The 17,882-nt window shown below is 42.2% G+C and overlaps 1 protein-coding gene across 4 annotated transcripts in view; it reads left to right on the forward strand.

Moving 5' to 3' along the window:
• The window catches only part of ARHGEF3 (Rho guanine nucleotide exchange factor 3), a 285,595-nt gene that overhangs the window by 152,654 nt on the left and 115,059 nt on the right, over window positions 1-17,882 (forward strand). For 2 of the 4 annotated variants that reach the window (XM_037738103.1, XM_037738104.1), the window contains one exon: window positions 4,341-4,403. The exons of the other annotated variants lie outside the window; for them this stretch is intronic. In XM_037738103.1, coding sequence (XP_037594031.1) covers window positions 4,341-4,403 — 63 coding nt within the window. The remainder of the gene's footprint in view (window positions 1-4,340; window positions 4,404-17,882) is intronic. 4 annotated transcript variants of the gene reach the window in all.

A 17,882-nucleotide genomic window follows, 5' to 3' on the forward strand; every position in this document is an offset into this window, starting at 1 on the left:
CAGTATCTGAGTTTGCTCACACAACCATCTTTCCTCAGGTCCTTCTCTCGAACTTCTTGGATGTTAGAAGACATGGTTAGGGGGCACCACTGTATACACTTACTTTCATTTATGGCAAACAAGAGTGTTCTTTAATTAGGTTGCCTTTTAAAGCACAACAGATGTGAGTCACTAGAAAAACAAAACTGAACTCTTCAAATGAGTAGGAGTGAATATCAGGATTCTAATGAATCAGCCCAGGGTACACAGCCTAAATGAAGTGGAAAAAGCTAGGGGAGGTTTTGCTAAGGGGGTGCATTTGACTCGTGTCCTGTGAGTTGAGAATCCTTTGTCAGCAGTTGTAACAGGCATGCTCAGCTACAACCACAAACATTTTCCAATGGAGGAGTGTTGATAGCATTTTCATTGACTTAAAAAAAACATCTAATGGCAGGGTCAAGGGGAAGGCAAGAGGTATAATTTGCTGGTCAGCCTCAGTCAGCTGCCTGCAGCAGCCTCATCCTGTGTGAGACTTTAAGGGAATGCACATTGGGACCAGGGATCCCAGGCAGAGAGGGGCCCACCCAGATTCAGCCTTGGCCTCATAGACGAGCAACCAATTAAAACAAGAGCAGCCCTTTTGACCTTCAGACTGCAAATGGACTGCTTTCTTTGTGCCATGTCACCCAGTGAAATAATCCTGATAAAAGCTTCTTGTTTAGCCGTTGGAACTAGAGCAGAGATTCAGGGGAAAAGTATTCCCCCACCCCCTTCAAGTGTTTTGGTGTTGGCTGTTCCACGGATCTGGGTTCTGCCGAACCAGTAGGCATTGGAGTGGGGGAATTTGTGGCATAGAGAGGTTCTTGGGTGGTTCTGAGGTCATCTGCAGGGTTTTTGCTGCATCTCTCACACTTACAGAAGGGCAGTCCGCTCCTGCTCCGCCTCCCACTTCCCTCACCATGTCTTTGCCTCCATACCATTTTTTTTTAATCCCAAGAGATGGGTGGGTGGGAAGGGTCAGGGATCTTTCTTTTGCTCCTTCATCTTAAGCTGTGGATTCGAATCTGTGTTTTTGCCTTTAGATCAGATTGGCCAGAGATAACCCTATTTTTTTAGTGCACTCTGTTGCTGTGTATAGGTTTCGGGGATCATTTGGGAATTATTACGGGTATAGACCAATGGAAATAGAGCTGCTGCTTATTAGATTGAAAACATTTGGAAGAGAGAGAGTTAAACAACAGATTAGAAGGTTTCAGTCGCTTTTAAAGAGAGAAAGGAGGAAGAGTCTAAGGTACATTCTATAGCTTTGTGGGGAGAGGGAGTGCTTCCTGCAGGAGCTTTGGAATTTGGCAGTGAGAGACTCCTCTGCTCCCTGCAAGGGTCTGAGCCGCCTCCTGAGGGCCCAGCAGATCCAGACCTTTCCGATCCCAGCCCTCAGCCCCCAGGCCCTTGTACGTTTTATACTTAGACTCCATTTAAGAAGTGGGAGATCCGGCTGGACACTGGCTCTTGCCTGTAATCCCAGCACTTCGGGAGGCCGAGGCAGGCAGATCACGAGGTCAAGAGATCAAGACCATCCTGGCCAGCATGGTGAAACCTCGACTCTACTAAACATACAAAAATTAGCTGGGCGTGGTGGTGCGAGCTTGTAGTTCCTGCTACTCAGAAGGCTGAGGCAGGAGATTCACTTGAACCCGGGGAGGCAGAGGTTGCCATGAGCCGAGATTGCGCCACTGTACTTCTGCCTGGGGACAGAGTGAGACTCAGTCTCAAAAAAAAAAAAAGTGGGAGATCCACAGCCCCTTCTGAAAATGTATCAGGAGAGAAAATCCCGGGCTCAGGGAACTTTGAAGCCTCTGCTTTAGCCACTGCCCCAAACCTATGCTAGGCTCAAGTTTCCTTGCTTTTCCCACTAGGAAGACTATTTTCTTTGCTTGCTTTCACCTGGGCAATCTAGGTTTTAAATTTTGAGCATTTGAGAAGCTTGTGTTGGTTTTCTACCAAACCTAGATGATACATTGAGTTCTAGTGTCTTCCAGCCCCAAGCTTTTAGACAATCTAAGGCCATCCCTTGACTTCTTCAAAGTGAGATGATCCCTAAGACTCCTGCATGTCCCACCCCACTCTGAAGCCAATGGCCAAAGTCCTAGGCAGAAGGCACAAAATGGGAAAGTACTACCCTGTCACTGACCACCACTCACTGGTGCCCGGTGCGTCATGCTGCAGCAGCCCCCCTGCCTGCATAACAAGCCTGACAGGTGCCTATCATCACACTCGTCTTAGAGGAAACTGAGGCTGACATGGCTTCTTTTCTCCAAGCCTTTGCAGATTTGCACAGGGGCCTCTCCTGGCCGTGAATCTCCTCTCCTTTCCCTGCAGCAGGGGGCTGGAGGTGCTTTATTTCTGCCATATTGCCTTTTCTTTGTGGGCCCAGAGACTGCTCATAAAGTAGTCTGTTCTTTAATAGGCATGATTCAAGAGAAGCCCTGGTGTTGCTCTTCCTTCCAGCTGGACATTGCCAGCTTCTGAGCAGGAAATGAAGTTGGCATGTTTTAATCACCTCATCCCCTGCCATCCGTTAAGCAGATCTTTTTAGAAACATAAATCAGATGTTTTATTGTATGTCCATGATACTCCTTAGTCAAACTCACCAGTGACTTCCAGGGGCTTCCATGGGGTCTGTAAATTTGGATTGGAAAAAAAATTACATCTGTATTTTCACTAACCCCCAACTGAAATTTACATTTCCTTTCTATAAATGAGGACAACAAACCACAGCAATGTCAGCAGTTATGTGTGAATTTGTCACCAAAAGAACCCAACCAGTATAATGTGATTTTCTTTTCACATTATACTGGTTGTATGTATCTCAAAATATTGTGTATGCCCAAGATGACTCAGAATAACAGTAGTTATTAGATCTGCCAATATATCCATTATTTAAAGTATAAACAAGCCAGATACAGTGGCTCATACTTTGGGAGGCTAAGTGGGAGGATTGCTTGAGGCCAGGAGCTGGAGACCAGACTGGGCAACATAGTAAGACCTCATCGCTCCAAAAAATTATAAAATCAGCTGGGTATGGCTGTGCATGCCTGTAGTCTCAGCTACTCAGGAGGCTAAGGCAGGAGGATCATGTGAGCCCAGGAATTTGTGGCTTCAGTGAGCCATGATTGTACCACTACACTCCATCCTGGGAGTCAGAGTGAGACTCTGTCTCTTTAAAAAAAATAATAAATATGAACAGAGAAGTCATTTGATAAATTAGTTTTTTTTATGTTATGAACTGTATTTCATTTTAAATTATTTATTTTAATTATCTATCTATCTCGAGACTAGGTTATGAGACTGACTAATTTTTGTATTTTTAATAGAGATAGGGTTTTGCCATGTTACCCAGGCTGGTCTGGAACTCTTGAGCTCAGGCAATCCACCTACCTTAGCTTCCCAAAATGCTGGGATTACAACTATGTGAGCCATCACACCCAGCTCAATGTAAAGAAAAATTAATCAGAAGTGTACCAACGGGGCCGGGCATGGTAGCTCATGCCTATAATCCCAGCACTTTGGGAGACTGAGGTGGGCAGATCCCTCGAGCTCAGGAGTTCAAGACCAGCCTGGCCAACATGGCAACACTCTGTCTCTGCTAAAAATACAAAAATTAGCCCAGCATGGTGGTTTGTGCCTGTAGTCCCAGCTGCTTGGGAGGCTGAGATGGGAGAATTGCCTGAACCTAGGAGGCAGAGGTTGCACAGAGTCAAGATCGCACCACTGGTCTCCAGCCTGGGTGACAGAGTGAGACCCTGTCAAAAAAAAAAAAAAGTGTGCCAAGGGGGTGGCAAGAGGGATGATGGGCACAGTTTGCCCTGAATTTAGGCAACAAGGTGGTGTGATTTTATTATTTAAAAACAATAATAAAGTCGACTTAAAGTCTATTATTCTATGATCACTATAAGCTGGTAACTCTAAACAGCGTCCATGAAATACGCCTCTCTGGCAGGATAAACCACTCCTGTATCTTCCTGCCCCCACAGCCCCACCCTTGGTCTTTCATAATCCTACATTTTTTTTTTTTTTGTTTTTGTCTTCAGCATTTAAAAACATTTTGCAAGCAGAGGTCCATAGGGTTCAGCAGGCTGCCCAGGAAGTACATGACACAGAAACAAGTAAGAATCCCTGACTTAGAATAAAATGTAGATCCACTCTCCTTGGCCTATAGAGCCCAAATGCCTAGGCTCCTGCCCACTTGCCAGCCTCATTTCCCTCCACCCTCTTTATCTCTTGGTACCTTCTAATAAACCAAAATTTACGGGTGCTACTGCAACATGCGAGGTTTATTCTTTCCTTTCTTCTTCCCTCAGATATGGCTCCAGCTTGTTCTGATCTCAGCTTTCAATGTCACCTCCTTGCAAAGGCCATTCCTGGTAACTGAATTTAAAGCAGGTGACGCTTTCCCCCCAAGTGCTTTCTGGGCAGTTGTTACTATCTAAACCATCTGTTGCTCTTATTGACTGTCTTCCTCCCCTCACCAGAAGGTAAACCCACAAGCACAAGCAGGGACTACCATTGTCAATTGTTGTAATCTCTAGCATCTTGACAGGCACCTGCAGGGGCTCAGTATCCTCAGAGCTGAGTTTGCTTCTCTTGAAGTTTCCATGGCAGCCAGTTAATAATATATACTTCATCACTAGACTTAAACACATTAAAGTTCCTACAAAACCTAGAAAAATGTACTCAGCTATAAAAATGCATGTAGATACAGTGAATTGATAGTGCAACCAGAACAATGAAGGAAAGACGAAACCTTTTTTTGTTTTGTTTGTTTGTTTGTTCGTTCGTTTGTTTCAGACAGGGTCTTGCTCTGTCACCAAGGCTGGAGTACAGTGGTACAAACATGGCTCACTGCAGCGTCGACCTCCCAAGTTCAAGTGATCCTCCCACTTCAGCCTCCTGAGTAGCTGGGACTACAGACATGTACCACCATACCTGGCTAATTTTTGCATTTTTTGTAGAAATGGGGTTTCACTGTGTTGCCTAGGTTGGTCTCAAACTCCTGGGCTCAAGCGTTCTGCCACCTCAGCCTCCCAAAGTACTGGGATTACAGGCATAAGCCACTAAACCAAAAAACCTTTTAAAATGTAATTCGTAGGTCAGAAAAATGGCGCCAGAGCTGGACACAGTGGCTTGCACCTATAGTCCCAGCTACACACAGGCTAAAGCATAGCTGGGCAAAGCTTGAACCCAGAAGTTTGAGGCTGTAGTATGCTATGACTGTGCCTGGGAATAGCCACTACACTCCAGCCAGGGCAACATAGTAAGAGGCTCCTTCCTAAAAAACAAAGAAACTTCTGTAAAAGAAAAAGGAAATGGCACCAGATCCCCCACCCCACTCTTCTTTGGTGTTATAGCCACTTGGAGAAAGCAACAGGAATCCTGACTCACAGGGCCTTAGATAGAAATGCTTTGCATGTCACAGAATAAAAAGTACAGAGGTAGGTCGATCCCTGATTGACTGACTCAGTTACTAAACTATTGCCAAATGCTCAAGTGCTTTCCATTGCCCTAAATTATACTCTTCAGGCTGGTTTCCCTCATGGTTGCAAGATGGCTACCAGTAGCCACTGGAGAGAGATTTCCCTTTTCCAGAAAATAAGTTCTTCTCTTTAGTGTGTTTGGGTACATTAGGTCACCTGCTCCTCCCTGGGCTAATAATAGCCCCAGGAGGAACACCATGAAGATTGACTCAGATTCTGCCTTGGGGATGAACGGGGTGAATAGTTTCGGATAACAGGGATTCCTTAAAGAGGGAGAAAGAGAAATCGATGTTAGGAAGGCAACCCACAGTGGCCACCATAGGTGTCGCTTGTTTTAAAATCAAATTTGTTTTTGTTTTAATTTTGAGGAATAACCACTTAGAATAGCTTCTGAGGAGAATGATCCTAATCTTTTAATTTTTTCAAATATTTGGGGCTTTTTTCTTCTAGAAAAAATGTTTTAAAAAATTATTGCCTTTATCTTGGCCTTGTTATCAGTCACGTGATCTGGCAGCTGAAGAAATATGGCCCATGGCTACAGACTTGGCTGCTTATATAACAGGCTCTGGTCTCCATAGTTAGTTTTAAATGGAGAGTGTGCGCCAGGGATTTAGAAAAGCTCTATATAAATTTTCCAAGAAATAACATTGCTTAGACCTTACTTAGATTATGAAGAGCAAGTCGATTGATCTTGGGAGGCAGAGCAAAGCCTCTAACCGAGCTCTGGAAAGCCTCTAGATTTTTTTTTTAATTCCAGTTTTATTACAGCAGAAGTGTCAGCCACTATCTTGATGGATGCTATGAAGTATTTTTTTTTTAATCCTCTTAAGATGGAATAGAATTTGGTTCACTTTTGGAAAATTATAAAACAAGAAGTATAAGCAAATGAAGGGCTACAGAAGGGTGTGAAAAAACGAGCTACCTGTATCTCTGCAGCAGAGAAGGAAGGTAGACAGAGGTCAGGGATGGGGGTTGGGACATGATGGGTGGTGGGGAAGGGGGAGGGGGACCCAAGGAGAATCAAGCCATATCTGTAAAGAAGATGAGTATTTGTGAATTACCAGTATAATAAAACATCAATGAAAGACAGGTCAGTTTCACGGGCAGCAATAAATAGACAAGTAAAATTGCAGTATTAGACTTGATGACATAAGAATCCTTCCATCCCGTGTCAGCCCTTGAAGGCTCTGGAGTAAAAGGCTAGAGAGAGAGCCTGGGATTTCTGAAAATGTTGAGTCACTGTCCTTCCAGACAGATACTAGACATAGATCATTTTCTTATTTTTCTTTCTTTTTATCCTCTTCCTCTTATTATCCCGCCGCTTCCTTTTCATCCCTGAGTTACGTGTATTTTATGTGGCTTGGTATCTTCTGATGGTGATACCCCCCAGGATTGACTGGCTATGAACTAAGATTGTCCAGACCCCTACTAGACAGCTCATCCACTACTGGCCAGCCGCCCGCCCTTCACATCTTTCTTCTCTGGGGCAGGGACCCCTGCTGGTCTGCAGGCTCTCTGCTCCTTTGAGAATAAAACTGAGTGAAATGTCACAACCAAGAAAAGAAAAGAAATCCTTTGAAAGCCAAGCAGTGGAATTGAAAAATGACACTTGTCTTTTCTAGGGTATTGTTTTAGAAGTTAAATTTCCTTTCATTTTAGGGCTAAGGGTAAGTACTTGGAATGCCTTTTCTGATGGTAACTATGTTGTCATCATCTGTACATCTATGTCACAAATTTGGGAGAGCTGTGGTTCAGCATGACAGTTTTTCCTTCCACTTTCATGTCGTAGTTGTATGTGACAGTCATTTATAGAGGGCGGGGGAGGGGGAGGGGGGAAGACAAGCAGCTCAAAGTACCAGAGCACTTTTTTTGTTGTTGTTTTTGTTTTGCTTTGTTTTGTTTTTGTTTTGAGACAGAGCCTAGCTCTGTTGCCCAGGCTGGAGTGCAGTGGCATGATCTCGGCTCACTGCAACCTCCGCCTCCTGGGTTCATGCAACTCTCCCTCAGCCTCCCAAGTAGCTTGGATTACAGGTGTATGTCACTATGCCCAAATAATTTTTAGTAGAGAGGGGTTTCACCATGTTGACCAGGCTGGTCTTGAACTCCTGACCTTAAGTGATCGGGCTGCCTGGGTCTTCCAAAGTGCTAGGATTACAGGCAGGAGCCACCGGGCCCAACCAAGAGTACTTGTTTTTGCATCAGTAAAGGTCTTCTATTTATTGCTGCCAAAATGAAATGTTTTGAAAAGAGTTAGCAAATGGGTATTTGAATTCCTGTTCTTCCACTTTTTAGATATGTGGTCTTGAGAAAAGACCTCCAGGTAGAAATGAGAACAACAACAAATAGTGCTAGACAACCTTCAGTCTTCCCATCTCAGTGAAAACCCTTTGGTGATTGCAGACAGCCCTCCCTCCTGCCCTTCACCCCTCTCCACCCACCTCAGCCTGGATTCCTCCTTTTCCTCTCCTCTGACCTTGTGATTGTACTCCATATGATTGTGTTGAATAAGTGACTCAACTGCCTTGGCCACCAGGTCTTGCCATGGCCGTATCTGGTGACTTTTTCCACTCTGACCTCTGCCATGTGCTACATAAGGTTAACTGTTTCTCTGTGATGCACACTCCTGTTTACTGCTCACATTTCTGGCCACTCCACCTTGGATTGCTTTGCAGGTTCCCCTTCTTGTGTCCATCCCTTAATTGGGGGTGTCCCTCAGGGTCCTGACAGATGCCTCTGGGACAGCTGATTTTGAAGTTCTCTTCAAAATCAGGGTACATGGTAATAGTAAAGCAGCTAACGTTTAGCTTTTACTCTGTGGACTTAGGATGTATTTTCTCCTTTGATCCTTTCTATAACCCTGGGAAGTTGCTGCTATCACTGTTCCCATTTTTGCTGATGAAAAATATGAGACTAGAAGAGGTGAAGAAACTGGATCAAGGCTGTATCTTTACGTTGCTAAAATGAATCCAGAGACTATCACTAAGCTGTATGAAAGCCTGAAAAAAACCTCATCAAATGTATGTCATTTTTATTTTAAATAAATCGGAGTTTTAGCTTCTCATACACACTTGTAAAGAAGAATTATGGGCCAGGTGCAGTGGTTCACACCTGTAATCCCAGCACTTTGGAAGGCCGAGGTGGGTGGATTGCCTGAGCTCAGGAGTTCAAGACCAGCCTGGGCAACACAGTGAAAACCCATCTCAAAATACCAAAAAAAGAAAAAAAATCCAAGCTTGGTGGCGTGTGCCTGTAGTCCCAAATACTTGGGAGGCTGAGGCAGGAGAATTGCTTGAACCCAGGAGGCGGAGGTTGCAGTGAGCCAAGATCGCACTATTGCACTCCAGCCTGGAAGACAGAGTGAGATTTCGTCTCAAAAAAAAAGAGAGAAGAATTATGTAAGTTCCTGGTAAGAGACCTTCTGATTCCGTAGGTATAGGACACTTAGGTGTTATTTTGTAATCTCCAGGAACATACAGAATGAAGTGACCTCACAAAAGGCTGCTTTCTCATCAGCAGGAGGGAGTGAGGCTTTTCACTGAAATTAAGATAAAAATAAAGCTCTTTTAGTGGTTTTACTAAATAAAGAGCTGGATACCTGCTGATAATAATTAGTGTTCAGTTCAGCCTCTTTAAAAAGCCACTGGTACATCAAGTATATTAAGATGTCTTAGTGGGGCCGGCTCGGTGGCTCACATCTCTAATCCTAGCAGTTTGGGAGGCCGAGGCAGGTAGATAACCTGAGGCCAGGAGTTCAACACCAGCCTGGCCAACATGGTGAAAACTCTTCTCTACTAAAAATACAAAATATTAGCCAGGTGTGGTGGTGGGCACCTGTAATCCCACCTATTCAGGAAACTGAGGCAGGAGAATTGCTTGAACTAGGGAAGCAGAGACTGCAGTGAGCCGAGATCACACCATTGCACTCTAGCCTGGGCAACAAGAGCAAAACTCCCTCTCAAAAAAAATAGAAAAAAGTCTTAGTAGGAGAGTTACATGGTCATTCATGGTCATTGTTCAATGGCGTACATGTTAGTGTGTGTTCTCTACTTCCCTGCCCCCCCCAAAAAAAACTTTTATTAAGTAATAACAACAATAAACTACCTTTTGTTGAGCTCCTACATTTTTTCAGGAATAGTACCAGGCCCTTTGCTTATATTTTCTTATTTTATTACCATTTACATGTCCAAAAAAGCCCTCTGAGGGAGAGGGTATTATAGCCATTGTACAGCTGGGGAGACTGAGGGTCTGAGGAGTTAAGTGAATTGCCCAAAGCTACAGAGCTAGCATGTGGCATAGCTTAGAATTGATTCCCCAAACATTTTATTTTTGTTTATTATAGATATTTTCAAGCATACACAAAATTAGAAAGACGAGTTTAATGAAGTCCCTTTACCATTCACCTGGCCCTAACAGTTACCACAGTTTACCATTATTCTTTTACCTATTCCCCCATCCACACACGTTTTTTTAAAGCAAATTCCAGACATCCTATCATTTAATCCATAAATAAAACCCAAAGGTAGTTTAAATGTCACATTAACATTTCTGGCTTTAAAGCTACTTCCTGCTCGGCCTTTCTTCGCTCCACAGTGCACATTTCTCTAGTCCATGGTGCTGACTGTAGTTGTGATGTCTCCATCTCTGTGTGATGACTTCTCGAGGGCAGGAGCTGGGTCTTCCTTCCCCCACATCCTACCCACAATGCATAGCACTGCACTCCACACTGAGTCAGCAGGACCTGACTACTGCCTGCAAGAGTGGGCCGGGCACAGTGGCTCACGCCTGTAATCCCGGCACTTTTGGAGGCCAAGGTGGGCAGATTGCCTAAGGTCAAGAGTTCGAGACCAGCCTGGCCAACATGGTGAAATCCTGCCTCTACTAAAAATACAAAAATTAATGGGGCATGGTGGTAGGTGCCTGCATTCCCAGCTACTCAGGAGGCTGAGGCAGGAGAATCACTTGAACCCAGGGGACGGAGGTTGCAGTGAGCTGAGATTGCGCCACTGCACTCCCGCCCGGGGAACAAGAGCAAGACTCCATCTCAAAAATAAAATAAAAAATAACATCAAAGGTAAATTCTCTTAAAGACTTCTCAACTTTTACAAGTTGGCGGGCGGGGAGTGGAGGTAACTATTTTCAAGCAATACCAGGAAAACAAGAGGATCTTTGAAGCAAGAGGTGATGAAATGTTCCCTCCTCACCTCCAGCTTCCTGCTCTTAATGCTTCCACCTTGAAGGCTTCTTTCTAAACGTACAGCACACTTGGCCAATAACGTGCTTGGGAAACCGAATTGAAGGTATAAAATGAGGCTGAATTTGGTATAAATTTGCAAATTTGAGTCTTAGGATTATGCCTCAATTTGGTTGAATTGGCTCCAAGACAGAAGAAACTGCTTTCATGGAGTGAATTATGAGGAGTTGGGAAGACCACATTACCCCGAGTTACAATTCATCTTCTGAATCTTTCTGTCTGTAGTTTATGATTTGGAGGGAATGTAGGGAGCTTGGGAGGTACAGTCAGAAAACTTGTGTTCTAACCCCTCCACCCCCTATTCTGCCTCTAATTCCCTGTGACCTTAGGCAGGTGACTTAACCTCTCTGAGCCTCTGTTTCTTAATTCATCCATTCAGTAAATACTACTGATTGCCTACTAAGTGCTGAGCACTGGGCATCAAATAAGATTGTTTGTGTCAAAGTAGTTTGTAAATAAATCCTGTAAGAATTATTGATGTTTTCCCTGCTAAAATGCAACCTTTGGAGGAGAGCACTTTGAATAGTAATCTATCCTTGCGAATGATTCTTAACATTTTAGAGCTTTGACAAGGAAAGGAAGGGAAGGGAACAGGACACAAGACCATGGGATCACTAGAGACAAATTTGATTCATGGCTGGATCTGAGGAGAGGTGATTATATGGGAAAAAGGTTGTGAAGTTAGCTCACACAAGTTCTCTTCTAAAATACTGCCATATAATTTCGGGTGTACAGGAGCCCATTCAAAGCGAATCAAACAGCTTACACATACTTGAGCCCATTCCCAGCAATTTCTACAAAATGTGCCCCTTTTAAAAGCCCAGACTTCACTATGCAGTATATCCATGTAACAAAATAGCACTTGTACCCACTAAATCTATAAAAAAAATTTTTTTATCACTCGGGCCTGGAAGTTCTCTAGTCATTTTCACCTTCTCTAGTGATTAATTCCTGTTAATTGTTGCTGCACTTGGAGCCCACTTTCAGGATTTCAGGATCTGCACCTCTCCCTGAGCCATAAGACCATGATCTGGTGTTCTAATTCAATACCTATTTCCTCTAGCCCCGTTTTCTAATTTCTACATTTCTGGCCATCTGTGTATTTGTTCCTGTGCTCCTTTGAGGCATGAAGTAGAGTAAAAAATATTAAAGACATGTATAAAACTCCCTTAGGCTGGAGTGAAGAAGGAATTGTTATGGACCCAAATGGGAATTTTAGAACTGTTAAACAGATTACAGGTTAAACATTATTCCATAACAAACAGATTATTGACCTTGGAAAGTCATGGATTATCAGACTCAGGGACAGAAAGGTGGCACAGAGATCCTTAAAGCGGTGAAAGAGCAAGTGATGCTGCATTTTTGTTTCAGTATCACAGTGGAAGTCTAGGGACAGCTGCTACACAGCAAATACTATGCTCGGCACTGGGGAAGTTAAGATGAATGACATGCATCATGCAATCACAACTTTGCCACGTGCAATCACAACTTCTGTGTGGTCTGATTGTGTTCTACCAGACACCTTTATTCATTTCTTTATTCATTCAGCAAACCTGGATGTGGAGCCTTCCTACCGAGTTGGGTTTTGAGTCTCCAGGCAGTGAAGGTTTTGGAAGAAGGGCATGATCTCATTGGAATGGTCTTTTAATAAGGTCAAGGACTGAAGGAATGGCTTAGTGAAGTTAGGGCCTGCTGACTAGTAAATCAGTTAGGAAATCAGGGCAATCTCCCAGGGAGATAATTTGTTCATGAAGGAACATCATATATTAAAACATATACTGTTCTCTCTCACTGTAAAAGGAAAGGAAATCAACAAAGAAATACAAAATATAGCACTGGTTTTTAGAATAATGCTATGGGACTCATTTCAATTCAGGTATCATAAAATAGACCATGTGGCTCAATTCTAATATAGATTTTTCAGTCCCTCTTTGCTGATGAGACCAGGCTGTATATGATTTCTCACCTGGGTTCAGTTGGAGACATGGAGGAAATGTGATGTATTCATTATCTATAACAATATTACAACAAGCTTAATCTTAATACACATTTATTATGGTGCAATTTTTGTGGGTCAGGAATTAAACATTGCTTAGCTAGGCCTTCTACTACTTCAGGTCCTCACAAGGCTACATTCAAGGCATTGGCCAAGGCTGTGGTCTCATCTGTGGTTTGACTGGGGAAGGATCTGTTTTCAAACTTACATGGCCATTGGCAGCATTCAGCTGCTTGTGGTTGCAGGACTGAGGGCTTCAGTTTCTTGTTATTGTTGGCTGGAGGCCACCTTCAGCTCCAGGAAGCTGCCTTCAGCCCTTTGCCACATGGGCCTTTTAACATGGCCTCTTGCTTCTTTGATTCCAGCAATGAGAGAGTTGCCTAAAAATATGAGTAAATAACCCAATCTTATGTAATATAACACATAATCATGTACATCCTGTCATCTTGCCATGTTCTATATGGCTAGAAGAAAATCAATACGCCGGCCTATTCTGGCCCTACAAGGGTATGAACACCTACCCAGAGGCAGAGATCGTGGGGGACAACTTAAGAGGCCATCTGCTATATATAATGTTTAGTGACTTGGTGAAGGTGCCCAGAAAACATTGGGGTTGTCACAAAACCTATGTTTTCCTCCTTTTCCATGTAATCCTGGGAAATTGATCCAGCATCTTCCCATTCTCCTAATCCTTCAGGATGATTGTTTTTAGCCCTGCTGTAAGGTTGAAGCAAAACCTGTTTAATTGCCTGTTGGCTGGGATCCTGGTGAACAACAGTAGTTGGTATTGGTTTTATTTTTCTTTTCCTTTTTTATTTTGTTTCATTTTATTAAACATTATCTTCTTTACCTGAAAGATTTTATGTCTTTTGTTTCTAAATAGTCAGTTGAGGAAATTTAACAGGGGCAGGCAAGATTCCAGACAATATACTTAGTTTTCAGGTAGCAATTTCAAACATTCTGTTTATTAGTTTAATGATAAGTCATTAGAAAAGAAGCTTAATGGTTCTTAGAAAAGCTAATCCTGGCACCATGATAGATTCACCTTGAACATATCTTTCTGTCTCAGTTTCCCCATCTGTAAATCCATAGGGTGCAGTATCCATACTAACAAGATATTCCAAAGGGAAATAATAATTTTTGAACATAAACTAAAAATCCTACATAATAGAAACATATTAGTATTCTGCACTGTTGAGCAGAACTTTTCCATGCAGCTTTAAATAATTTGTCATGCACTGAAGTGCCTACCATGTGCCAGGTACTCTACTTGTTTTTATTTCCTTTTCTTACAGAATCTTGCCAGTGACCTTGAAAGGTAGATATTATTCTCTTCATTTTGCAAATGATGAGTCTGAGATTCATAGATGTTTAATTAGTCCAAGGCCACACAGTTGAGAGCCACAATTCTGCCTGATTCTATCTCCTGTTAACCTGCCGTTGCACTGAGAATTATAGAACTAAGGTCAATCCCTCACTCAGATTGCTGTTCATGTATTGCTTTTCCTGAAATTAGTGGCAGTTTTCCAGAAGCCAGAAGGAGAAGAAAGTAAAAGGAATCTTCTTTTTATATATCATTGCTTTCTGAGAAATAGTATTATAGAAAATCCAAAGGTCAAATTGCATGATATTTTTGCCTTTGCTATATAAAAACATATCTACACTATGTAATATATGGAATACAACACAGCATTAAGACAAAGAAAAGGAAGGAAAGATGGTGAAAGATAAAAAGATTGCCAAGACATACTGTTAGATTTTTTTTTTTTTCCAAGTTACAGAAATTTGGGCTGGGAATGGTGGCTCACACCTGTAATCCCAGCACTTTGGGAGTCCAAGGCAGTTAAATCACTTGAGTCCAGGAGTTTGAGACCAGTCTGGGCCACATGGTGAAACCCTGTCTCTACAAAAAATATCCAAATCATCCAGGCATGCTGGCACATGCCTGTAGTCCCGGGTACTTGGGAGCTGAGGCAGGGAGATCTTTTTTGCCTAGGATGCAGAGGTGGCAGCGAGCCAAGATCATGCCCTTGCACTCTAGCCCGGGAGACAGATTGAGACCCTGTATCAGAAAAATAAAAAATTTAAAAATTTTTAAAAAGTTACAGAAATTTAAGTATGATATTATTTGTGTGCTAAGTTAAGCTACCACAGAGCAATTCGGTTTATTTTTCAAATATACATCCATGGACAGAAAGCAGTCTGAAAAGATAACACCCTAAATTAAATTGGTTCTGAGTTCAAACCCTAAATTGGTTCTCTCTGAGGAGGGGGCCTGGTATTGACTCCAGCGGCAGTCTAACATTTAACATTTAAAGTTTTTACAAGGAGAAATAATTCATGTGTTACTTGTATAACTAGAAGTTTGAGGGTTTTTTTAAGTAAAATATTGAACACAGAGTCAGCCCACCAGTGGCATGACTACCCACAGTCAAAAGCTGGAGCTATTTGTAAGTCATTTTGACAATAAAGAAAAGGATGAAGTAAAAATGCTGTGTCACCAAGATAACTTTTTCCTCCAGAGATTTCTATGTCAACTGGGGCTTTGATGTCCGGCCGTTATCTGAACGGGGTGCCTGCTCAGGGATCAGCTATGAGAACCCTAGGGAGAGTCCTGTGATGAGCCATGTTGGGGACAGAAGGATGAGTGAGCAGCTCTGCTTCCTTTCAGACATCCCTGCTCTTCACCGCTTTGTTTTAGCTTAGGTAATCTTCCAAGGCTAGATGATTGTGGGGAGCAAGGGAAAAGATGAGGAATTTAAATGATGGAGAAGAGAAGGATACCAGAGGAAACTCTTCTTTGAAGTTAAAAGCATTGGATTCTAGATATCTGCTAGAGATCATTTAATATCCAGGCTGATTAATTCAGCTGGGAACCAGTCTGTAGAAGCTGATATTGGACTCCATTCTTCGGTGGGTCAAATCACTTATTTCTAGGAGAAATGGCATTAGAACTTAACTGTTTTTCTAGCTCTTGCAAAATATGTAACTGATGTAAAATTAGCTAGGTCCCAAACAATAAGATCCAAGTAAGATCTGCTAGCTGCACAATTTTTTCTAACCCACATTAATGTAAATACATATATAACTGTTAAAATAAATGTGTATTTATACACATGCATCTTAAAATCTCACATTTGAGGCCGAGCGTGGTGGGTCACACCTGTAATCCAAGCACTTTGGAGGCCAAGGCGGGTGGATCACCTGAGGCCGGGAGTTCACGACCAGCCTGACCAACATGGTGAAACCCCGTCTTTAAAAAAAAAAAAAAAAAATTCACATTTGACTGGTGATGCATGGGCCATGCTTGGGGAAACACTGCAAGAAATGTGATCAGCTTGGGCTTTGGGGAGGACCTAGGTTCAAATTTTGCCTCCACAACTAACTTGGTAACCTGAGAACTAACCTTCTTAGCCTTCATTTCTTCATCTCAACATGGACTTACCAGTAGTTCCTACCTCATATGGCATTTTTCAGAATTACTGAAGCTAGTGTCTATAAAGCATAATGTGTAGTGCCTACAAAATGTTAGTAAAAGAAAAAGATCTTTTGCAAATAATAAAACAAATGCCAACACCTTGATTAAATATAACCTCTGCAAAAGATGCCATCTTTTGATGATGGTTCAGTGCTGAACTTCTTATTTCAGAAATTTGTGTGTGTATATGGGTTTGGCACCCCCCCACACACACAATTTTTGGCTCTCTTTTTATTAATTCTTTGACTGTAATTCATGAAATTAACAATTTCAAATCAATCTGATGTCTGAAAAAGGTAAAGCATGGAATCACCATGATTACATAGCGACTCTGAAATGCATAGACTCATACCCAAGAATTTTTCTAATTAAATGGTCTTTGTGGGGGTGAGGTCTCTGAGTATGAAACTATGTGACTAAAGCCTTAGAAACATCAGATTGTGAGTGCTTATGTTTAAACTTAAATTTTTGAAATTTCTGGTTAACTGTGTGCATAGAAAAGTGAAGTTTATTCAACTACTCAGCTTGTAAGTGACAGCCATGATGGAGAAAGTGGGAGTGTGAGCTGTGCAGAGTTGATGGCAGCTAATTGGGTAAGTTATGTCTAAATGGAGGACATGGAAAATCTCATGTAATACCAACAACCAGGAGCATGCTATAGCTGAAAAGAGGATTTGGTTGAGGAAGCCCACAAAATAAGAAGCCAGCAAGTTCTCCTTCTCGCCACCTCTTTGAAACTTCTGCCTTACTAGCTGGTGGTTGACTCAAACTTTTCCTGCCGTTGCTACTTTAGGGAAAGATCCCAGACAAGGTTAATTTTTTATCTCACTCTTGCATTGAGATGTCACGGTAGGCATATCTAGGGATCTTAATAATTTGTCATTCTGTTTGGACCTGAATTTGAATATTATAGATGAGGAGCCAGGAGTACTTATGTATTTGGGGGCAAAGAGAAGGGGTTTTCAGTGTTTTTGCATCCCAAAGTGCTAATTTAAATATTCTTAGGATTAGGTGGCATATTCTGATGCAAACAGCTTTCTTTGGCATTGCTTAACTGTGTGTGTTAATAACAGAAACTTTGCTGTTTCAATGTTACAGTTTTTAAAAAATCTTTTCTATCTCAGTAAACCTTTCTAACCATGAAATTTAATAAAGCTGGATCCTAGAAAGTCTTACCAAAGAAAATGAAAATTTTTAGCCTTTATCTCATAAAAGAAATGGAAAAAGAAAACTAATTTTTGGACAAATTGTATTAATGTCATGATATGAAATCAGGTGAATTTCCAAATGTACTGCTGGTTGCTCTTTCAGCCATTCAGGAATAAGATTTTTCTACTCAGTTTTAAAATTAGGTGCAGAGATGAAGTCCCCAGAAACATGAGTCAGGGCAGAGATGAGCTTCCATCTTGGTGTCTCAAACAAACTTTTATTTATTGCTTATGGTGCTTACTCACGGCACTGTGCTGAGCCCCTGGGCAAACACCCACTTCTCCTATGAGAGACAGTCTGTAAACAATGAACTGTGGCTCAGGGAATGTATGTTGTAATAGAGATATTTTAAAAAGCAGACATTTGTTGGGAGCATGCTTGGAGCCTCAACCTTCTTATCTGTAACGTGTGGGAACAGGACACATTTCTGTTCCC

The sequence above is a fragment of the Cebus imitator genome, unplaced genomic scaffold (assembly GCF_001604975.1).
Source record: "Cebus imitator isolate Cc_AM_T3 unplaced genomic scaffold, Cebus_imitator-1.0 Scaffold48, whole genome shotgun sequence".
Lineage (NCBI taxonomy): Eukaryota > Metazoa > Chordata > Mammalia > Primates > Cebidae > Cebus > Cebus imitator.